The 23,626-nt window shown below is 43.6% G+C and overlaps 2 protein-coding genes across 4 annotated transcripts in view; both read right to left on the bottom strand.

The window, feature by feature from the left end:
* The window catches only part of SH3BP5 (SH3 domain binding protein 5), a 41,275-nt gene extending 33,763 nt beyond the window's left edge, over positions 1–7,512 (bottom strand). Inside the window, exons 1-2 of the mRNA XM_048951872.1 lie at positions 7,375–7,512; positions 6,336–6,398 (exon numbers count right to left, since the gene is read on the bottom strand). Of these exons, the coding sequence (XP_048807829.1) occupies positions 6,336–6,398; positions 7,375–7,455 (144 nt within the window). The 5' untranslated portion in view covers positions 7,456–7,512. The remainder of the gene's footprint in view (positions 1–6,335; positions 6,399–7,374) is intronic.
* Positions 1–23,626, bottom strand: part of METTL6 (methyltransferase 6, methylcytidine) — a 42,545-nt gene that overhangs the window by 2,121 nt on the left and 16,798 nt on the right. Inside the window, exon 8 of one of the 3 annotated variants that reach the window (XR_007378328.1) lies at positions 6,336–6,398. Coding sequence is in view for 1 of the 3 variants with exons in the window: in XM_048951873.1 (XP_048807830.1) it covers positions 20,843–20,889 (47 nt within the window). In the remaining 2 variants the exon portion in view is untranslated. Of the gene's footprint in view, positions 1–6,335; positions 6,399–15,422; positions 16,505–20,827; positions 20,890–23,626 lie in introns of those variants that run through there. The other 2 variants (XR_007378327.1, XM_048951873.1) reach the window with 2 other exon arrangements.

The following is a 23,626-nucleotide window of genomic DNA, read 5'->3' as shown; positions in this document are numbered from 1 at the left end:
CATGGTTTGCTGTTTCAAATGAATTTTGCAAGAAACCATAAGACAGCAAGCATGATGTGAGAAAAGCACCAAGTACTGCAGTACATTGAACAAACAGTCATTTTCAAATAAATGAAACAATACAATAAAAAAGATCACTCCTAAATGACTGCACCTGAAGGTTTGGTTTTCAACTTGTGCAAGCTGTGCATCTGGATACCAGGTGTGGAAAACGAATAAAGGAAAAACAAACATAAATGCATCAAGTTAAAAAAAAATAAGCAGCCCCTATGCAGCACATCATCAAAAAATTCAGTTCCCACGTTGGTAAGATAAGCACTTGGAACAAAGAAATCTGACAACAGCAATTTTGTATTATCACTAGCAAATCTGTGCTTAGGGACCTACCCCAAATACACTTCTGTAACTATTACATATATGCTTATCCAAGACGAAAAGGAAAGAGCAAAACCAAACCAAAAAATACCAAGGATAGTGCAACTTCTGGATCCATGAACCTCCCACCACTGCATACAAATTACTATACTGTAACTCATCCTCTAAGTGGCACCTGAAGTACCCAGGACTTGTAAACCTTTAAGCACTTCTGCACCGGGCACCCTGCTTTTATTGTCCTGAAGCTCTAGCTACGCTACCAAGAGCAAATGGGTGCCATGTTACACATCCACACTGCCACATGAGCTCCTCACATCTCAGTGCATTCACCACTGCCAGCCTACCTAGTCCCCACCAGTTCAACTCTCGTGGTCTTGATGACTGGCAGGCACCCCAGAGAAGTTTAAATAAGAAATAAAGCCATTGCAGCTGGTTTTACTCTTCATGTGAAGGGCCATAAGCACCCCAGACAGAGAAGCTGTGGTGCCCCATCCCTGGAGGCACTCATGGCCAGGTTAGACAGGGCCATGGGCAGCCTGATCCTGTGGGTGGCAGCCCTGCCCACAGCAGGGGGTTGGCAATGCATGGGCTTTACGGTCCCTTCCAACCTAAGCCATTCCACGATTCTATAAACACTCACTCCAAAAATGTAAGAGCTCACCACCAGCATGGTGACGCAGTTTCTCCATGGTTCCAAGCGCTGGTGAAACCTTCCAGCCGTGCTAGGCAGACACCAGCCCATCCTCATGCTGCTCATCAAGTCCCACAGGGTGATGAGCACCCTGTGAGTGTTACTGCTGAACTGCCAGACTTGCTATGCTCAGACCGTCGCCCAGCACCACAGATACTGGAGAAAGAAAAAAAAGACAACTCCTGCAATTCCCTGCTGTTAGCAGCACCAAGACGGCCCAGCATATGTTGTGCAACTTTTCTAGCACAATCCTCAGCTTCTAGCTTCTGTACTTCAGTTCCTTGACAAGGATGGCTTCCCAGCACAAAGGCTAGCTGGCACAGGAAGCAAGAGCACAGCTTAGGTACAAATCTTGTGAATCAGTCACACCATTTCTGGGCATTTTTGGAAAAAAAAGAAATAACAAACAATCATGGGTTTGTTTTTCTCACCGTTGTATGGGATACATATACAAACCACATAAAGTGTAACCAAAGCAATACAGCTGACAAAAGGCATCTCAAACACCAAGCAGTACTTCAAAAGTCCATTTTCCTCCTCTTTTTTCTCAAAATCTTCTGTGGTCACTTTTACAAAAAACACAGCACCAACTTCAGCAGATAGGCAATATTAAAAGCCAACTGGCAAACTAATGTTTCCAACACTTTCTCCTTTATAGCTGTTTCCATGAGACAAAGAGAAACCTTTCCAAAGCTGGCACAAGCTGATTAAGACACTTTACCCTCCACACCTGTTGCAATATGCAAAAAAAGCAGTCCTCAAACCTTCCATTAAAGTTACAGCCTTCCTAACTAGACTCTCACTCCACAGGCGGTTGCTACACACACTCCAGTGGGTGCAGCACTTGGTACATCAGGTTAAGAGCAGCAACTTACTTTTCAGCATCTTCTTCTAGGCCTGTTCAAGCTCCACTTCTGTCACCTTTCCTCCTGAAAATCCTTAGCACTTTTCTCTCACGATAGATTTTCCAAGCAAGGCTGTACGGGGCATGCCAGACCTCTACACCCATTTTGCTTTTTTGTTACAAAATGTGGAAAGGCATGAAGTTTTGCACTTAACCTGCATCTGCTGGAGAATACAGCACGCTCATTTTTCCTTTCTGATGAGCAACACTGAAGAGCTGGTATTAGAAGCCAGATGACAGACAAATCACTATTTCAGCCCATCAAAAGAAGCATGTCTTCTCAAACAATTTTCTTCTTAAAATAAACCTAGCACATCAACTGTGTGTGAAGCATCTTAGTATCAAGCACATCTTTATTTCATTTACAAAGGCTGCCCTATGCCCATCCTGACAATTTGGTGTGCAGAACCTCTGACAACCCATTAAACCAGCCTGGAGGTGCACAGGCAATGAGGATTCTCCAGATACAAGCTTCATGCTTCCAGGAGGGAGGCAGCATTCCTCCCTGCCTTCCTCTGTTACAGAGTTTACATGGGGGTCAGAACCAGCAGTGTGCAGGGGTGGGAGCAAGTATGCTGTCCCACTACACACACAGCAAATGCAGGCAGGCAGGCATTTGCTCCTACCACTAGGAGTAAAGGAAGAAGCCCTTCCTTACTCATCCACAGACAAAAGCAGAAGGCAAAATAACTACTCTAACACCAATCCCCATGTAGAAATCATTTCCTATGGAAACAAACAGATAATACAGACAGGGAAAGAGCTCTTGATGCTGGACAAATCCATCACACATGTATATCCTGCTCCCAAAGACAGCAGGAAGAAGGGCTGCTGAGCTGCTCCTCCTTCTGCTGAACACTCTTTGCCAGGATGCTGGAAAACACTGCATGGGGTGACTGATGGCCCTACAGATAAATTTCCCCAGCCCATTCAAGCATGCACAGAATGAGATTCCTGATGCTGACAGGCCACTCTTCTAAAACCTGGAGGTGGATCTTTAAAAAAAAAAAAAAAAGTCAATAAAATTCTTTCATGGGACATGGTCAAAATATGAAGTTTCAGCCCCATAAACCAAGTATATTAAGGGGGAAGTGGAAAGGACAGCCCTTCCCCTTCTGCAAGGGGTTCCCATGCTGACAGAGCTCACAAGCGAGAGCATCACGGCAGACACAGTCCTTTTCTGTGACTCTGTTCAACACGAACCCAGAGTAACCTTTAGGACAACTGCAGGACTAAAAGGAGCACGAAGCCTTGCAGACTGGGACTAGAGAATCTAGACGAGCAGATAAGAAGGATCCTAGACAAGTCACACTTAAACAAGCATGGCTGAAAGCAGCACTGCTTAGCTCTACTTTTTGTGTGCAATCATTGTCCCTTAACAAACACTAGCAGGCTTGAAGTTCCAGCAACACAAAAGCTCTAAGAAAAACCACATTGGGATTGCTGAGATTCCACTGGTAATTTTAATGGTATGTGCTGCATTTTTCCCCCTGCAACGCTGCCAGAGGTTCCCTCGATGGATCTGCTGCAGCTGAATTGCGCTTCTAGGAGCTGGTCAACAGTATGTAGGGGTTAGATGGATGGGCACGTCGTGCACATTTGCTAAGTGCATTTCCAGCTCCTGATGGGAGTTCCCATGCAGATGTATTTCCAGTAAACAGGAAGAATACTGGAATAGCAAGGTGCTGCTCTAACTTGCATTTGGTCAAAACCTGCTTCTATCTCCACTGCAAGATGTTTCCAACTCCTCTTCAGACACAAGCAGGGACACGGGGAAAGCCAAGTGTTCAATTCTCTGGAGGGCCTTTATCATCCCTTTGTTGTGTCAGTAACGCTCAGTGCTGCACTTAGTAAGAGTGGATTGACGGGTTTCAAATGAAGCCAAAGATTCATTAACAGGCAATACATTAAGGGAACACAACTACCAGCCACTCAGTGTCCTTTATCAGCTCTGCAGGTCCTGGATAGTCTGTGAGCACCTTAAGGTCAGGATATTCCTTCAGCTTTTTGTGGGATAGGCCAAAATAGCGAAAAATGAGTGCTCATACCAAAAAGAATAGATTTAGCCAACTTCAACATTTCTCCTCAAGTCATGCCATGCGTGTAAAATCACAGCTCTGACAAGGTGGTTTGGGTGCAGGTTGTTGGGTTTTTCTTAATTTTTATTTGTTTTAAGAAGGTAAGCTATCAACTTTAAACAGGATCCTTCATTCCGTCACCTCTGTGAGCAGCCAACTTCGATATCTTAGACATCATTAAAACACTGACATGCCTTTGGCTGCACAGGGAGTGTGCAATGTCACAATCTTAGAAGCATTGACTGATGTTAGCCCCAGAATATTTCTATTGGGTAAATATGACCATTTTGCAGATGTAGACCTGAGGCACAGTGAGAACGAAAGCATGGGATTTACAAACACATCATGCCTACAGCATTTTTCCTGTTACTGGGATCTGGAAAGAGCAGGCACGCACAGCAATCCAGCTGGAGAGGCTGTGCAAAGCTGCAGGAAGTCCAAAGCAGACTCAGAATTTAGATGCCACAAGGTTACTTTTCCTGCTTATTAGAGAGTACCTCAAGTCACGAAAACATGAGGGGTTTTTTCCTGAACTTCCTTCAAAGAAATGTACCTTCCCTTCAAACCCTCCATTTGCTTTTTCAGATCATCCAAGAAATATTCAACAGTGGGAATGAAGGGACCACAAGGCAATACCATGAGATGTTCTGTATCAGCTTCCTCTAATGTCAATAGCCTAATGATGCTGTGTTCCCATTAACATCAACTATTATAAAGTCAACGACTACATTAGTCGCTTTGTATTTTCAGTAACGGAAGCACAGGATAAATATAACTCCATTGTTTGGAAGGAAAATAAAGCACATAATCTAATGAACCATTTTGCAATAGCAGCAACAATACAAACAAGAAATGGGCAACACGAGGGGCAAGCAGCAAGGAGCAGTCAAAAATTCAAAGGCAAATTCAGCATGGCTCTCCAAAAGGCCATGTTCTTCAGCAGCATTCACAGATTTGGGAACTGGCATCACTGTTTCAAAGTCTCTGCTCCTCCTTCCCAACTGTGGATTTCTCCTATAAAAGAGCTCTGGCAAGGAGCCTTTTCAGTCTGCAGTATAAGAGCAAGGACTTATATGTTGCAAAAAAATAAAACCAGAAATAACATTCCTCTAGAAATGTCTTAAGTCCATTTAAATTGCATCTACCAACAGCTATATATTTATATATATATATATATATATATATATAGTACGTGCATATATACATATATAGTACTGCTCCTGAGGGGAGTCGGAATGCATTTAATTGGTACTGTTGCACCTAAACAGATCAACTAGCATACTGCTTTTTTAAGCTCTATCCTAAAATTCAAATGAAGCTAGTGACACAAGAGTGCTTTTCACAGCTGAAATATAGTTTAATTTTGCATAACAAATAGTGCTCAGTTCCACCACATTTATTTGCCAATAAATTCACGATCTATGTGCCAGAAACAAAAAAATAAAGAGAAGAAAAACTGCCACACAACAAGCTCAGGGATTGCTGCATCCTGTCCACCTGAATAGAACAGCTGAATATAGTATTCAAAATACTGCAATGTTATCAAAATTATTTAGGATCTAAAGTAGAACATTGTGCCAGCTTTCCTCTAACAATATTTTCACCCCAGACTTCCACAGGTTTTATGTTTTGTTTTGCAGATAACAAAAGAAAACTTAAATGCTCAAGTGGGCCAATTAATTCTGAGCCAGTATTAGATCCACGGTGCTGAGCCTTCCAGAAGAATGGCTGAAAAGCTGAAACTCAAATCAACCACTCCAGAACATACTGCTGGTTTTTTTAAACAGCCTAGAAAACCCTTTTTTTTCCCCTGAGTAGAAAGTCTTTCCTTTCAGTTCTTCAACTTTCCATCATTACTTTCTGAGTTAGGGAAATAATGGCAATAAATAAATAAATAAATAAATAAATAAAATTTAAAAAAAAAAATTACAAATTAAATAAATCATGGCAGGCATTTTTATACCAAAGATCTTTTAACCAAACAAACTTTCATTGCCGAAAATCACAAGAACCAAAACCCAAGGGAGCAACTCATGAAAACAGGACTTGTCTTAGTTTAGTTTCAAATCCTAAAAATAGGGTTTTGGCAGTGGAGGAGGCTGGCTGTTCCACTTAGGGCTTTCACACTGTCAGCATCACTCACACCTTTCAAGATTATTATCAGTTCCTTGCTGCCAAATAACCAGTTGGGATAACCGTTCAGGAGGGAACCTGCTCAAAAACCTCTTTCTGTTGCTTACAAAACCCAAACACGCACAGAAGGAAAACGCAAGGATGAATTCCCTACCTCCAGTTCCGTCTCCCTCCGATTGATTACATCTGTAGATTGATTGAGCTTTTCCAGCTCCCCCTGAAAAAGAAAGAAAGAAAATGCTGAATGTGTCTGAAGAAATCTGGGGGAAATGTTTCTGAGAACAGTCAGTTAGCATCCCCACAGAAAGCTCACAAGGGCCGTGGCTTACATATTTAATGAAAACAGGAAAACCTGAGGCACTTTGAACAACTTTGCCACCGGTCTTGTATTCTGCATCCTACAAGAAAAATCATCAGAGCAGCTCTACTGCTTTAATTCTAATAGGGCTGTGCATTTCCTTTCCTGGCCTATTGCTCACAATCAAAAATAAACGTCAAGTACAATAATTTCTGTCCTGTTCGTCAAGGTAGCCAGCATCTGCTACTTTGCACAGATACCCCCAAATATATTAGCATCACATTGGTCTGATCACAGGAGATACAAGGAAAACATCGTGCTCTAGATTTTGGCAAGCCTCTCTCAAACACAGCCAGTCAGAGGGACAGATGACGATGTTTATTAAGCCTGCCTTCGAGCCAACATTTTGATCTCTAACAGCAAAAGCAAAGGTATTAAATCCTCTGAATAAACACGTACTGGAGGTAAAAGTAGAGGAGCCCTCCCCCACTCCGCGGGGCTCCTCACGGCCAGCGGCGACGAACCGCGGAGCCAGACCCAAAAATACCCGCCGTGCCCGCGGCACGCAGCAGGTCGCGGTTTGCTTCGGGGGAGAAAAAATTCATCTGTGAAAACGCGACAGAATAAAAAGCCTCCCGAACGGCACTGACACAGGGGAAACGCCAGCTGCCATTACAGCTTCTCCTAAACAAAAACTAAAAACGGCACGCCATCTCCTCCCGCACCCCGTTCCCGTCCCCGCGTTTCGGGGTGCCGGCCCCGCTCCGCAGCCAAGGTCACGGCCGACGGCAACCGGGCAGGGGGCCGCACGCCGACAAAGAGCAGCCCCGAGCCGCTCACGAATAGCGCCGCGTCCTTCCCGCGAGCGGGAAGGGCGCGGCCGGGGCTCCCTCACCTGGATGCGGGGATCCACCTCCTCCTCCTCGGGCCGCGAGGCCTCCTCGGCGGCACGGCCGCGCCTGCCCCCCGGCTCCATGGCGGCTCCCGCCCGCCGCTGCCCGCTCCGCTCCGGCTGCCGCTCGGCGGCCACCTCGGCGTGGCCCCGCCTCCGGGGAAACCCCTCCCTGCCCGCGGCCCCCCCCCGGCCCTTTGTGCCTGGAGAAGGAAGGGAAAAGGATATTTCCCAATTCTTTCCTTTATTCTTATGCCCTTTATTTTATGTTATTTTTCTTTTGTCGTTCCTCCCTGCCCCGCCGGGCACAGCAGGCCCACGCACGTCCATTGCGCGGAGCCGAGATGAGCGATTTGAGGTGCTGGGGAAACCAACCACACCTCGCACCGCTCCTTTTGCCCCTTCTTTTATTTCTCTCCTCTTTCTGCAGGCTCTGCTGGTGAACTTGCAGGAAAGAAAAGGCAAGAAAAATTGTGTGCTTCCAACAAACGACAACCAGATTCCTATGGCGTGGCAGCTGAGCAAGAAACGGTTGTACCGACTGGGTGCTGCAGGACAGGCATCCTGACCGCACGTCCTTGCATTTCCCGTACAAAGCAGCCCCTTGCAGAAGCGCTGGGCCCCAGCAGCTCCTCCTCAAGCTTTCCTCAGGCCCGGCTGGGATCCCTTCTTGGGGAAATGCCGTTTTAAACAAGAGGCTTCTCTTCCCTTCTCAGAGTAAAACCCGTACAGAGATTAATAGTCCTCCTTCCCTTTGGTGGATGACAGCTCATTTCAGATCAGCGGGGAACATATCTGCCTTGAAAGTATCACTTCTTAATTTAACCCAATCTCTGTTACTCTCAGATATATGGTGTGATTTGGGGGTGGTTCTCTGCAGAGCTAGGGATTGGATTAGATGACCCTTATGGGTCCTTTCCAACTTGGGATAGTCTATGATTATGTGATTTTAGAAGATTCCCCAGAGACAACAACAATAAAAAATAAATAAATAGTTCTTATTCTTGGTGACAGTGCTTCCTTTGACAGATGGAAAATTAAAAAAAAAAAAAAAAAAAAAACACACAGCAAAGCACAAGAGGAGAAAAATCCATGTTCCTAAGGTGACAAAGGAGGGGGAAAAAAGTATTCAGGCTCTTCCAAATAAACTAAAGTCTGAGAGATGGGATGCCACCCAGACTAGTTTGAGCAGTGGGCCCAGGTGAACTCCATGAGGTTCAACAAATCCAAGTCTTGCACCTGGGTCATAGCAACCCCCACTATCAATGCAAGCTGAGGGATGTACGGATGGAGCACAGTCCTCCCTGGAAGGACCTGAGGGTACTGGTGGGTGGGAAGCTGGACATGAGGCAGCAATGTGCCCTCACAGCTCAAACTGTATACTAGACTGCATCAAAAGAAGCATGGAAAGCAGAGTGAGGGAGGTGATCCTGCCCCTCTGCTCTGCACTGGTGAGGCCTCACCTGGAGCACTGTGTCCAGATGTGGAATGCATCATAGAAGAGAGACATGAACCTGTCGGAGCACATCCAGAGGAGGTCCACAAAGATGATCCCAGGGATGGAACAACTCCCTGTGAGGACAGGATGAGAGATCTGGGGCTGTTCAGCCTGAAGAAGAGAAGGCTCTGGGGAGACCTGAGAGCAGCCATTTCATATCTAAAGAGGCTTGTAAGAAGGAAGGGGACAGGCTCTTTAACACAGTCTGTTGTGATAGGAAAAGGGGAAATGGTTTCAAGCTCAAAGAGTGGAGATTTAGATTGGATATAAGGAAGTTTTTCACATTAAGGGCAGTGAGGCACTGGCACAGGTTGCCCAGAGATGTGGTGGATGTGCCATCCCTGATGACATTCAAGTTCAGGCTGGACAGGGCTCTGAGCACCTGATGGAGCTTGTAGGTATCTCTGCTCATTGCAGGTGAGTTGGACTAGATGACCTCCAACGGTCCCTTCCAACTCAAACGATTCTTTGATTCTGTGCTTCTATGAAAGCAACTGAAAAAAAAAAACAAAAAACAACATAGAGAGGAAGAAGAGAGTGGCACAAACATTTGAAAAGATTATAAACATACAAAGTGACACCATCAAACCAAAACAATCAAGGAAAAGAGGAGGTGTTGCAAAAATGCAGATGGGCTGTTCACATCTTCATTTCTCACAGCAAAAGAAACCACGTAAAGAAAAATAAAACATCACCAGACCCAAGTGGCTCGTTTTTACTGATTGCCATTAAGGGAATTCAATGTGTACAAACAATGCAGAGCTCCAGAGTCCCAGGGTCTCTCATGTGGCTCATGTGGTTCAACATCCAAAGCTCTAGCCATCCTAGAAACCACAAAGAAGCTTATGGAAGGGTTAATGCTGGCAATCCTACTGTGGAAAACACAGCCGTGTAGAAGAGCTAGGGTAGCTTTGTTCTGTTTCTCCAAGACCCGGGTGGTCTGAGCCATCACACAAAAAGCACTGCTTGCTACTGAGGCACCAAAATGTTCCTACATGGGCTGTGCTCTTCCCAAGGGATTTCTCATGTCTGAGCGAGGACCCCATTCTTCCATTGCCACTGTGACAGCCCCAGAGATTATCAGAACTCAAATAAAATCAAGCCAAATCTATCAATCTGCTACCATTGTGTCAGAGCAAGCTGTTTCTCTCCTCTTTTGTGCTTGGAGTTAGTGTACTGGGAGAGCTGCCCGCACAGCTTGGCTTTGTGCAAGAGATGGTATGAATGCAGAGTCCCTTTCCCTGTGGCTCCGAAAGCTCACATGCAGCCCCAAGGCTGCTGAGATTGGTTTGTATCAGACTAGTGCATCAAGGAGATTCATTTTCAAAAAATTGCTGAAGAATGCACAGATCACAAATTTGACATCACTAAGGCATAAACAGAAAAATGGCCTTGAGGGAGGAATTTAAAGAGAAAGGGAGACCACTCAAAATGCACGAATATCAATAAAAGACTCAATAATGTTATTTGCATCATTGGTTTTCTCTGTTCGCCATGAATTAGCTTTGACTGAAACCACTGTCTCATGCAATGGGCATAGAGCCCCAGGAGTGTGCGAGCAGCCCTCCCGCACAGCATGTAGGCAGGGTCCATGCTCCATTTAAGCCAATACAGCACAAGACATCATCTGCAGATGATGGCATTTGGGTATTGCTTTCATAGTCATGAGTCATCTCATCCCAGCAGATCTCCTACATGATGTGTCAAAAGTAAGAAACTTCCCCCCAAAAAAGACAGCCAGTCATGCTGACCTTTTCACTTCCCTCACTGGCCCACCATGCACAAAGGCAGCTGAGTAAAGCCTGCATGGGTTTGACCAAGGCAGCCTGCGCACTTTCTCCTACATCAATATTTCAAGCCCTGGTCTGAAGCACTCAGTGTTTAACTATCAAGCAAGTTTGAGGCAGGAAGGAACAGAGCTCTCTTTCACTGATGGATTCCAGAGCAGCCACAGCGGGGGACCAGCACCGAATGATGAGGCCAGACTGTGGCTCAACACAAGTTACTTTGGAGGTGGTACAGCTCATCTGAAAAGCACCAGTACAGGGAGAGCCACGGTCCAACTCACTTAAACAACTGCTTTAATCACACCATGCAATGCTTCTGTGTTGTGCAACACAACAGTTGCTATTTGGGGTACAATCTTTATCATTAATGCTAGATGTGGAGCACAGAAACCTTTGGGTGAGGGCCACACTCTGGCCAAACAGCAGTCTGACTTTCAGGGGAAGCTGCTAGATAACCCCGTTTTTTGGTCCCACAGAAATCCTCAGAGTAAAGGCAGCAATTGGCAGGGAAGAGCAGGAAACTTCATCAAGGGAGGAGTATGGAGAATTTTCTCCCTTGTTCTGAAGGATGTTTTGTAGACTAGGTATTACATCAGCTGATTAGACACTGGGGAAACAGAAGTCACATTTTAAATAAAATCAGCTGGGAAGAAGTATGTGTCAGTGAGGGACCACCTGGAAAAACATATTAATGACTGTAGTTAATTCAGCAGGGAAAAAAATATCCAAGTGAATGGATAGTGAAATTCTACATACGTCTGATGATGGTATGTTTCCAACAGATTTCAAGGAAGGGTTGGGATGGGCTATTTTGTTGTTTTGATGTGTGGTATTTTTCTAGCCTATCTTACATTCAAATTTGTGCTTACACTGTCCTCAAAGCTTGCTTCTGCCCAAGCACTAGAGGGAAGAGCTTAAAACACAAATCAAAGCTGCATCTCCTTCCTCAGAAACAAGTTTTACTATCTCCTTTTTGAACACAGATAACATATTGAGCAGAGTTCAGGACTAAATGGCGCATATCTGATTACTGAAGACACATTTGTGGTTCCTGGAAAACCCTGTGGAGAAAAATTACTAAGACACTGCCTTGCTTACAGAATATTGCTTCTGTTTTCTCAGTGGGATTGGAAAAGTGGTTCTGCTCTGATAATTCTTCAGCTTCTGTTGGTTATGATGCCAGAGGCTCATTTCCCATTGGTCTCAAATATTGAAGCATCATTGCAATTTAAGTAAACTACCATCAAATAAACACAGAAGTATAAACAGTCCAATTCTAACAAAGTACATCCAACTTGGCTCTCAAAATACACTTATGGGCATAAAATCCTCTAAGTAACTGCTACAAACTGAACTAATCCTGAAGACTGCTTGACTAATTATACACACTAACTTCGACAACATTACACCATGTATTAGTTTAGCCCAGAGAGTTCTCACATAACACAAAGTCACCATCTCTCTCTTCTGAACTGCAGCAAAGACACTGCTCTACCAGCTTTCAAGCCCCATATGCTTTGCTACTTCTCAGAAGTATATTGTGCATGTTGGAAACATTTTTTAAGCACTAAGTAGGATCTCGCCCACAATCCCAGTACATTTAAAGATCTGGTTCTCCAAGACTTAAATCTTACTGATAAGAGGCTAAGCCCATGCTTTGTACTTGAAGATACAGGCTGCATTTACTGAAGGTTTTAATACTCTGTGTATCCAAGGAATTTAAACACTTCAGAAGTGGTCTGGCTTTTTCTCAATCAAATTATCACAGTTCTATATTTCCAGCGTTTGCAGCATGATCTCACTCTGCATTTTAGGAAGCACTAAAAAAAATCAAGCATTCTTTTTTACAGCAGCACATTATGATGCAATCACCTTACAAACTTGCACACAAACAGCGAACACAAAGATACATTAATGGGGCTTGAGCATCTATGGCACACACACACAAAAAAGTGCTATTCCACCTACAAGGAATGTATTTAAAGAAAATGCTACATCCCAAAACGCCATTTAGTTCACTTCTTTTTAACAAGCATCGCTTAAGGATGAATAAAAATACCCTCTAGTCATTCAAGGCTACAAAGAAGGGAGGCTGATTTAAAGAGGTACAGTCTACTTTCTAGCCATGCTTAGCCTAGAAACTTTAAAAAAAAAAAAAAAAAAGCTAAATATATGTTAGCACAATTACCTTCTTGGCCAGTTTATACTGGATATACCTTTGTATCCCTTTGTATTAGCTACTTTCCTAATTATCATGAAACCTGATCTGGATGATGCTTTATACAGAGTGTGAGTAAATATATATTTATATAAAATTTGCATAAGCGTTACTAAATATACAGTACATGACTAATAGCTCGATAGATGCTTGCTGCAGTTTCGTAGAGAATCACCTCCACCACAGGACTTTCCTCTCACCCAGTCTGTCCATGGCCAGGTGGGTGGTGTGGAATTTCCCACTGGAAACCACCATCACAATAACACTGTGTCTCCGGAGAAGAAAAGGAGGCCCGCTGCCCAACTGCACAAAGTACAAAGTGTGCTGCTTTTACAGGTTTAGGAAATAGCACAGTAACATGAGACATCCTTACTTGTCATTCAGCACCAGATACAAAGAAAATCCTCTTTATAGTGCTTTATACTTTAACAGGGAAAACTCTACACTGCATTCTATTGAGTTGAACATATTCCCTGCCCTGCCGTCTGCTGTTCTCGTTAAATAGCCTCCCATCAGTTTCAATGGGGACAGATCAAGTGCAAAGGTGTACATTTATACGCAGAATAGAATTTTAGACAAAAGGTGCCTTGTGAGAGCCAACATGAGATGCAAGAGCCATTCTCCTCCACCCAGCCCAACAACCTGATAATGCTTCTTCAGTGAGGCAGATACAACATTGCTATTTGGTACAAAAAGCACCCACCTCATCTTTTATTCTTTGTTCTTAGTCGTACATGCAAACCACATTAAAACACTGATTTAAAGAAGGACCTATATTGCCCAAACAACATTAGCTACATTCATTTTTCCAGGACTTTGCTCAGTGTTCAGGCTAATTAAGTATTTGTACCTACTGAACTATATTAGTAGGTACATCACTGATGGATTTAAAGGATAACATTCCTTCACTGGGAATTGCCACCAGCTCACACTGCTCACAATACTGAATGTAACACCGATAGATTAATACAGAAATCCCTGCAAAGTGGTAATATGAAAATGCAAGGGCAAACCTAAAATGCTAAGCAGGAAAGATCAGCAGGTCAGGTTCTGCATATTCACATGGCTAGTGTATGTCTGTGAGACGCACAAATGGTTGCTGACAGCTTTGTCATCCCAGCCCTTACATGGGATGGCCGCTTCATGCACTCAGCACAGAGTAGTCTTCCAGCTCAATATAAGCAGTCATTCAGGTATCAGCTATGCAGGGAAGCTTATTTTTTGTTTTTCTTTACAAATCCCACATCTTTGTGGTGCTAATTGTTTAAAAATAAGGAAGCAGCAGAGATATTTCAAGTACAAGGTGGCCCAGATAACCACAGAAATACTGAAAATAAACTTCCAAATAGATAGCCGAGTAGCCCAGATAGCTACAGAAAGGCAGAGAGATCTGGGACCTTGTTATTATCACAACCACCTGATAAGCAAAAAGAGAAGGAAAAAAAAACAGGGTTTGTCTATAGAAATAAAAGTCAGGGACTGGCAACCAATCAGGAGAACTCCTACTTCTGAGTTGTGGGGAAGGGTCGGCAGCCAAGAGAAAAGCAACTGGGCAGCCCAAGGATAAGCACAGCCTTTCCACAGCCAAACCCAATTACCAAGATATCAAAAGCTCTTTGCACAGTCTCTTTGCTTCCTAACCCAATTGGGCTGACCCATAAGCAGTGACAGGAGAAACAAGAAATGTTTTTCCTACCACCCTCTTTAGTATTCTTCATAGGCTCATTACAGCCTTATTTTATAAAGTATCTAGATACAGAAACACTTGTCAGTGAAAATTTGATTTTCAGGTCTGCAAGATTCCCAGGATCCACCCTCAAGTGTCTCCTTCCTTCCAGATACGTATGGAAATCGAAAAGCCACTAAAATACTCAGATACAACAATCCCTATCACCTTCATAACAGTAAACTGCTTCATGTGTACAAAGAATCTTTGCCCTCTCTCCATCATTAACAGTGAGGTTTCTGCCCTCAACCTACCACCTGACAGAATCACAGTCTTCAGTGCTTCTCGTTACATAAAAATCAAGCAATTGAGCACATTCTGTGTAGGAGTGAAGCAGATTCTGTTTTAGCACTCAATGCTATACTTCAAGGTAAGAGGCAATGATGATCTACATTCTCTCTTACAGAACATCCCAAGTTGGAAGGGACCAACAAGAATCAATACGTCCAACCCCTGGCTCCATGCAGGACCACCAAAACTTAAACCTAGTGTCTGAGAGCATTGTCCAAATGTTCTTTGAAATCTAGCAGCTTGGGGCTGTGCCCACCCTTCTCTTGTGCAGAACATTTTCCTAACACTCGCTAACCCTGCCTTTAAGCAGCTCCATAAGGTTACCACTGTCCCTTGTTCCCACCACCTCAAGTATCACCAAAATGTTTTCCTTTATTTGTCCCTGTCCTTCCATCCTCTTTTCTTCTTCTTCTGACCTCCTCAACTTTATATCTTGGAAACCCCTCTCTTAGAGACAGAATTTTCTACTCGCTCTTCCCAGTTGTCCTGCCACATCCCCATTTTACCCCATCTCTTGTTCACTTCCCCACACTTTAACCTTCCACCATAACATGATCTCAGCAGTACCCTACAAGCATGGCAACCCAGTCTTCAAACTGACTTTCCTCCATCAGACACAGATCTCTCCACTGCTTCCCAGGAGGACAGCCTTAAACCAGAGGCTGTTAGATGCCCCCCCAGCCACCCACAGGGAAAGGGAGGCAGCAGAGAAAAGACATAGCATAAGCTCTGCCAAAGTGAAAGCAAAACTGCCCACTGCTTTGGGAATGTCTGAGGACTACTGCCTCTGCAGCTAGACATTATGTCTGGAAAGCACAGCATGGATACACAGGAGCAATGAGGATTTCAAAGCTTTGTGTCAGAGCATGGGTCAGATCTCCATCAGATGAGGAGCCCTATAATCAGGATAAAAGATTTTTAAAATCATCAGATTACAAATAACTGTACCACATGCTTCTGGTCTTACTATAAGCTGGACTGTTTCAGATTTTCTCCTTCTACCAAGAAAGTGTAGACCAGTTCCAGACCTAGGTTTAAGAATATTTCTTTAATTCTTGCTTAGCCTTTCATCTAGACTGTCTTTTTTGAAGTGCTTCATCCTGGCTTCATTTCACACCTGCCAAAAAATGCAGGTAAGAAGGAAAGTAATTGAAAGTTTTTGCATTGAACACGTGTGTGAGCATCATCTAGTCCTTGTTTGCAGAAGGATTCACATATCACAAAATATTCTGAGAATATAATTGACTTGCAGCTATTCTCACGAGCAACTCAACCAGAAAGATTGATCTCCCTTCCCGGGCACAATCCCAGGAGAGAGTTCAGTGTACTGAGCACCCTTGAGACCCAGTAGGCTTATCTCTGAGATCGCTGAGGCAGAACTGTTGTCAAGAGTGTAAATGCAGTCCTGATGCAAGGGGATGAAAGTTATTCTAATCCAGTCTGGTATCTGTGCTGCTGCCCAGCAAGCAGAATGAAGTGGAGCCCCTATAGCAGCAACTGCAGCAGTGCATCAGTGTTCAGTGCAGAGCACTGGAGATCTTCAGTGAGATGCAAGGACAGGAACACCCTCTCCAAACAGCAGGAGATGCAATTGATTATCAGATGCAGGCATTCTGCAGAGAGCAAAAGGAACAAAGCCAACGTCGGCCATTCTGCAGCACAGTTCTCCCCTCACAAGTGCCCTTTTGGAGCAGTAATTCCTCCAAGAGAGCAGGGGAGAAAAACATACCCAGCAGTGTGCTAATCTTCACATACAGAGCAGTTTTAATGCAGTGTAATCTTACAGAAGGAGGAAACAGCATTTCCCTTGTGCCAAAGGTATCAAAATGGTCAAAGATGGCAAGCTCCACTGACGTTAACTTTATTAAAGGAGGGCAGGCTTGGCAGGAGCCAACCAGAGACAGAGAAGCATCCACTTGTAATGACAGAAAATGACAGAGAGCTGGGACTTCTTGAAAGGATATATAGGCAAACGTACACACAAACTGGAAACTGCAAATCACAGCAACAAATTTACAGTTATCAAACAATAACACAGCAGCAGCAATGTGTGCAGCTTAATAACTGCCCCTGATTCTTCTTGAATTTGGCACCTGTATTATTTTGCAGCAGCTGTATAATTAACCAAAGGGGGAAGTGGTGCCCTGGGGTTATTACAAGAGCACCAAACCTTCCCCAGTCAGTTCCTCAGCAGAGAAACATTTTTCCATGTAAATTGGATTGAGAAGTGAAAGAAAAGACTGGCATTCTCTGCAAAATTCTGAGCAATAGGAGTTTACTTTTAATTAAACTTTATTTTAAATAATAGGATTCATGTCTATTCACAGATTCTCTCTTGCATCTAAATATCAAAAAACAGTCGATGCATAATGGTGCTGAATGTAAAATCAGTTCCTGAACACTTTAAGTTAACACAGAAAACATTCTCTTGATGACATGTCAGTACATCTCATCCAGCCTTGCCTAAAACACCTTAGAAATAGCAGCTTGCACTATATGGCACTGCTCAGACATTCAGAATCTCCTAGCAGAAATCAGCAAAGACCTATGTTGTTTGTTAGGATGAGATACTTTTGTTATGTATATTTGGTTCTACAGAATCTTTGAAGCATTGAAAACAATTGAGAGCCTTGCCTCCTCCTCCTGCAAAATGGGAAGTGAAAAGTGAATCAAGGATCTGAAACACAAAGCTGTAGTATTGTAGCAGAAGCAGAAAATACCAATGCATTCACCTCCCCTTCCCTGCAAACAGTTCAATTATCATCATGTCCCCAAGCAGATTCCACACAATCACTGTGACATCTGTTATGGAAACGAACATTAATCTATATCTGCAAGGAGCAAACACACTGGCAAGGTTGCAGCAGGAGGAGGGAGATTAGGTGTTACTTAGCACACAAACTAGAAGATGACAACTTGTCACATCCATCAGTAAATACCAGCAGAAGCAAGACGAGGCAAGATGCTGCTTCACTTTTTTACTCCAGCACAGCATAACAGAGATACAGATTAAGGACAGTACTGCAGCTTCCTATTCCCTGCCTGCAGTAATAGCATCTGGATGCCCACCACCCCCCTGGGAGCACTAACAGTAATGGATTATATCCACCACTCATGCACATCAGTAGAGCTGACTGAGCTGGAGGGGGCTGAGCCCCTTCCCAGCTGGAGCCAGAAGGGCTACAGAGGATGAGTGTGCAGTGACCCTTTCTTTGAGTCACTCTTGGATGGCAAGGAACAGCCCACAGCCTTGTCAGCAGCAGGACAGTGATGTGGTACAGAAGCAAGGGGCTTAGCAAAGACATGCCAATGTGTGAAAAATCATATCACATAGTGCAATCCTCTTTGCACAGGCACACACACCTTAAAGAAGGGAACAGTGAGCACAAATTCCTGTGTTTCCTCAGGTACAGGTGTGCACCCATGGACAGCTGCTGCAGAGCCCCTTACACACTGTCTGAGTCCACCGGCATGAGGCTGAAGGCATCTTAGAATCACAGGATCATTGAAGATGGATAAGACCTCTAAGACCATCCAGTTCAACTGTCAACCTACCACCAATATTACCCACTAAACCATGTCCCTAAGCATCACACCTACACATTTCTTGAAAACCTCCAGGAACAGTGATTCCCTGGGCAGCCTGTGCCAGTGCCCAACCACTCTTTTAGAGAAGTTTTTCCAATCTGAGTGTCGTATTGGCAAGCCTCCAGTCATCTGGGGCCTCTTCCATTGACCAGGACTGCTAATAATCCACCAGCTTCCTGAACACCCTTGGGTGGATCTTCCATCACCTTGCAGTTCAGCATGCAGGACTTCAGGGCTGCATCATGCAGCTAGGCATGAGACTGCTCCTAGCTCCAAGATGGAGGAAGGGCTGTGGAACAAAGCTACTGATTAAAAAAAAAATTAAAAAAAGAAAACAACCAAAAAACACCATCAAGCAGGAGTTCCAATAGCTCCAAAAACTATCCCAGGGCCTCTCACCTTTACCTTCAGGCAACACAACAGTGCGTGCTTGAGACATATCACATCTCCGTCTGCAAGAAATACATTGCACTAACAGTTAATGGTATCTCATAGTGGTGTAGTGCCCTTTCATTGATGATGAGTTCTTCTCAGGGGCATATTCCCCACACCCAGAAGCCTGCATTCAAGGCACTGTATATTCTGATTCATATGGTGTGAACACAACTGGAGAAAATATATTAGGCCAACTCCCTTCTACCTTTAGACATACAGCTTCCCACCCCCTCTTCATTGTGCTTTTACAGTGAGAGTTTGTTCCTAATTGGTACCCAAGTGCTCATAATCAGATTAACTCCTCCACAGAAAGAGTGCTGCTTTTTATCCTGATGAGAACAGATAACTCAGACTTCACTTACATAATCTGGTTTTAAAAATCACCATAATCAGGCTCTGGTGGAACAACTGTTTTAACAGATGTGACAACTTGACTACAGGCAAAGTAAATAGTTGGCTTGAAAATAAGCAAAACTTTAGGATCCTGGACAGTGGAGAAGAATGCCAAAATCAGAGCTCACTGGGACTTTTATTGGTTCATACTCTGCTTCTCCACAATCCTAACCAGAAGCTTTAAATATAAACACACATAGAGAAAACTTTGGCAATTGGACTCCTGACCTGGATTTGTATTCTCATGCAAGAGATAAACTTTAAGCTTTCAGGAGTTACTCATCTACAGTCTGATTTCACAACAAAAAACACTGATTCTTCTATTGACTAGAAAAACAGTAACACTTTCTGTAAGAAAGCTTTATTCAATAGTTAACAGTGAGAAGCTACTTGGAAAAAAAAAAAAAGAAGTAGAACAGGAACAGGAAGGGGTCTTAAGCTATCTAAAGGAAGGTTATTCTTGGAACTGTAAGAATACTTTACATCAGAATCATTTAGTAAGCATACTGAAACAGTTCCCTATTAATCACATTTTCAGCTAGGCATTTTAAATTCATATTTTCACAAATTCACATGGTTTGAATAGGGGCTGCTGGCTGCAGCAACCCCAATACCTGTTTCAAAGCAGAGGCGAGATGCCTGTGCTGGTGCTTGCTGCAGCCTGACCCAGAGCCATGCCTCTGCTGCTGCACCCCTGCCTTGAGCACTGAAATGGAAGGTTGCAATGGGAGTGTGCACAGGGATACCACAGAAACACCTGTGAAGGGGAAATATAAATGCAGAGACAGTAACAAAATCTGAGTTTTAAAACAACTACTTTTTCTTCCAAAAGATGTAGTTAAGAGGTTTCATCACCACTTTACACGCCATAAAAATAAAAGGGATGTTCAAAAGATTCTGCTTTTATCTGCCACACAGTTGGCTTTCAAGTTTGCAGCACTGTGTGGTTTCTGAGATGAGCAGATATCTCTTCTGGGTATTTCTAACACACCTACTGACTTAGATCTCTATCCTGCAAATGCTTATGCACATGCTCTTGTCTGCAGTATCCAAGATACACTTTATGTGCATTATATCTAGGACAGCTTCAGAACTATGAGTGCTGAAGACAGCCATTCAACATGGCACAGTTTGGCGAAATATCAGTGTTATAGTAAAAAAAAAAAAAAAAAAAAAAAAAAAAAAAAAAAAAAAAAAGCCCAGAAGTTTTAAATCAAGAAATCCTGGCCAGCTTTAAGCTAGTTAGGCAAGAGCAAACTGGCTCAGAGCAGCACTGATGCTGTCATATACTGCTGTTACCTTTTGTCTATATTCATGTTATAATACAAACCCCCACCTGAAGCAACTTTGAAGGTAATAGTTACTTCTACCCACAGTTTTCTGGCAGTCACGAGTTTCCACAATTTATGTCTTTTGGAACCAGCAGAGTTCCAAAAGCAGAAGCCCATCAGCTCATGCACTTCTTCTCCGATTTGCAGGAGCCACAGATTCAGACAGGATACTCCTCTGCTCTCCCTGGTGAGAAGGCAGTTCTCTCAGTTCCTTCCTTCAGCTGGGCTGCTCCTCTTTTCACCCATACTTTCTAAAGGGAACATGACCCAAAACTGAGAAATGATCACTCCCCCTGCAGAGAGCTGTGCTTTTCTTTGCACAGATGTCTGCAAGCACCTGTTAGCTGAAACAAATTAGAACATCAGCATATATTTAATGAGGTTTTTTCTATTCCTGCGCAGCCTTGCAAAGCAGGCCGTGTTACATGCACATTCAGATCAATTAATGCAATTTGTGATCTCTAGTAGCTTGCTGAGGTGTGAACAAACAGCTGAAGGGAAGAGGCTGGATGGCATAGTCTGTATCTCCACATGTGAAGAGCGATATGAGCCTGTGTGAACACACTAGTCAGATGAACAAGAAGCCAGAGAAAGATCCTCCCAAAAAGTGCAGTTCATTCCTTTCCCTGCTGTGCATAGCCAGCACTCATCAGCATCCCCACACCACACGGGTCTGATCACTCAGAGATAAATGTCAGTTATAAATCCCACAATAGTAATGGACAGAGACATCCCCAAGTAGTTGCCTTGGTGTACAAAGTATAAACCTTTGCTCTCTTAACATTTGTTGTCCTTTCTATTTTCCAACGACATTGCTCAAGAGCAAGGAAATCACAAATGATAAATTGAGGCTATCAGAACTAGGATATTCTGTAACAGTCACTTGGAAACACCTGTGGGTGTCCTCCTGCCTTCACTCCCTGCCCATGCAGCTACACTCCTTTCCAAGCAATACTAGGGCTTCAAGAAAATGGTGCATAACGAGCTTACCCCAGCATTCAGTCATTTTGGAACCAGCATTGAATCATATAATAACAAAAAATGTTGGAGTTGGAAGGGACCCTGAAGGCCATCTAGTCCAAATTCCCTGCAATGAACAGGGACACCTACTGAGTTATCAAGTTGCTTAGAGCCAAGTGCAGCTTGATCTTAAATGTCTCCAGGGCACCCACCACCTTTCTGAGCAACATGTTCCAGTGCTTCACTGTCAGGTAGGAGCCCCAGAGCGTACCTACAAGCTGAGACAGCACTGACACAAGAAAGCAGAAGGATTGGAAACACACACCCACCATCCTGTAAGGTGTGCCTTACAGAACTTTGCTGGGGCAACAAAAGAAATATTTGATGTCTTAAGGTCTTCTAGGGCATAGAAAAATGCTCCCTTTAAAATTCTTGTTAAGTTTCTCTGGGTCCCTACCCAGACTTCAGCCCTAGGCTAAGGAGATCTTTACTGACTCTAAGTTTGGTTTTGTTTTTAATTTGTTTTTTTTTTTGTGTTTTTTTTTTTTTTTTTTTTTTTTTTTTTTAAACAGACTGATCCTACAAAGACATTCTCAACTTCTTTTATCATCATTTTTTGCCTCATCTCTCTAGCAGGCATACCCATTTGAGGAGGTCAACTATTAGGTGAGTCCCAGGCTCACTAGCAATTACTGCCCTCCTCTTTCTCACCCCCTAGAAAACTGTAACAGTGCCAAATCACAGTTTATCTAGATACTCATTTCACATGTCTTACCATTATCACTAGGGCTTTATCTGTTTCTCTTCTGGCTTATGAACACTCTCAGTGTTGATATTCCTGTTTATGATGTTATACTGGTCTGTGGCCCACAGGCTAACTCTCTGTTAACACATCCTATTTCACAGAATCAGAATTGTAGGGGTTGGAAGGGACCTCCAGAGATCATCGAGTCTCTATCCCCCTACCAAAGCAGGTTCCCTACAGCAGGTCACACAAGTAGGTGTCCAGATGGGTCTTGAATATCTCCAGAGAAGATGACTCCACAACCTCCCTGGGCAGCCTGTTCCAGTGTTCTATTTGTTTTAGAGAGGTTAGTCTGCACAGCTTTGGCTGAAGCATTATTTACTTCTCCTTCCTTTCTGAAGCTCCCCACTCTGCAGCCACTCTACATGCACTGTTGGCACTAGCGAATGATACAGCCTACCAGCATACTTATATTCTTTCAAAAGCTGCACTGTCTTGGTTTGCAACATTCACCACGTTTTGTTTCATGAGAATCCAGTTTTGAGTTCTGGCACACCTGTCTGCATTAGATCAGCACTTGTAGTTGTAATTTTCTACTGTATTCAGTGCTGGAGATTTGTTCATCCTTCATATTTTGTAATTTGGTCTGGGCACTCCACTCTACCTTGCAAATTACAACTGATATACATAATTGTTTAGTTTTGCATTCTCTCATAATCTCTCCGGTTGATTTGTTTCAGATCCCAATCGATGTATCAGGGACTATACCAGCTACCTCAGATGGAAAAACTGGTTTCTCTGTTTCTATTTTTATTTTGTGTTCCCATACTACTTCTAGTACTTGAAGGGAGTTTATAAGCAGAAGAGGAACCAACTTTCTACACTATCTGATAGTGATAGAACAAGGGGGAATAGCTTTAAGATCAAAGAGGGGAGACGTAGATTCAGGTTAGAAGTTAGGAAGAAATTATTTACTCAGATGGCGATGAAGCCCTGGCACAGCTGCCCAGAGAAGCTGTGGTGCCCCATCCCAGGAGCACTCAAGGCCAGGCTAGGTGGGGCCTCAGGCAGTCTGAGCTGGTGGCAGCAGCCCTGCCCATGGCAGGAGCTGGGGGGGGCTTTAAGGTCCCTTCCAACCTAAGTCGCTCTATGGTTCCACACCAAAAATACAAAAATCCTTCCCTCTTATCTTTGTTTGGTTCCTACCCTGGAACCAATCTTGGAAAGCGAAGCATGCCTCAGAATTCTGAGACACGTCAAATGATTCTGAACTATTGTCAGAA

The sequence above is a fragment of the Lagopus muta genome, chromosome 7 (assembly GCF_023343835.1).
Source record: "Lagopus muta isolate bLagMut1 chromosome 7, bLagMut1 primary, whole genome shotgun sequence".
NCBI lineage: Eukaryota > Metazoa > Chordata > Aves > Galliformes > Phasianidae > Lagopus > Lagopus muta.
This window is presented reverse-complemented; position numbering and strand designations above follow the sequence as displayed.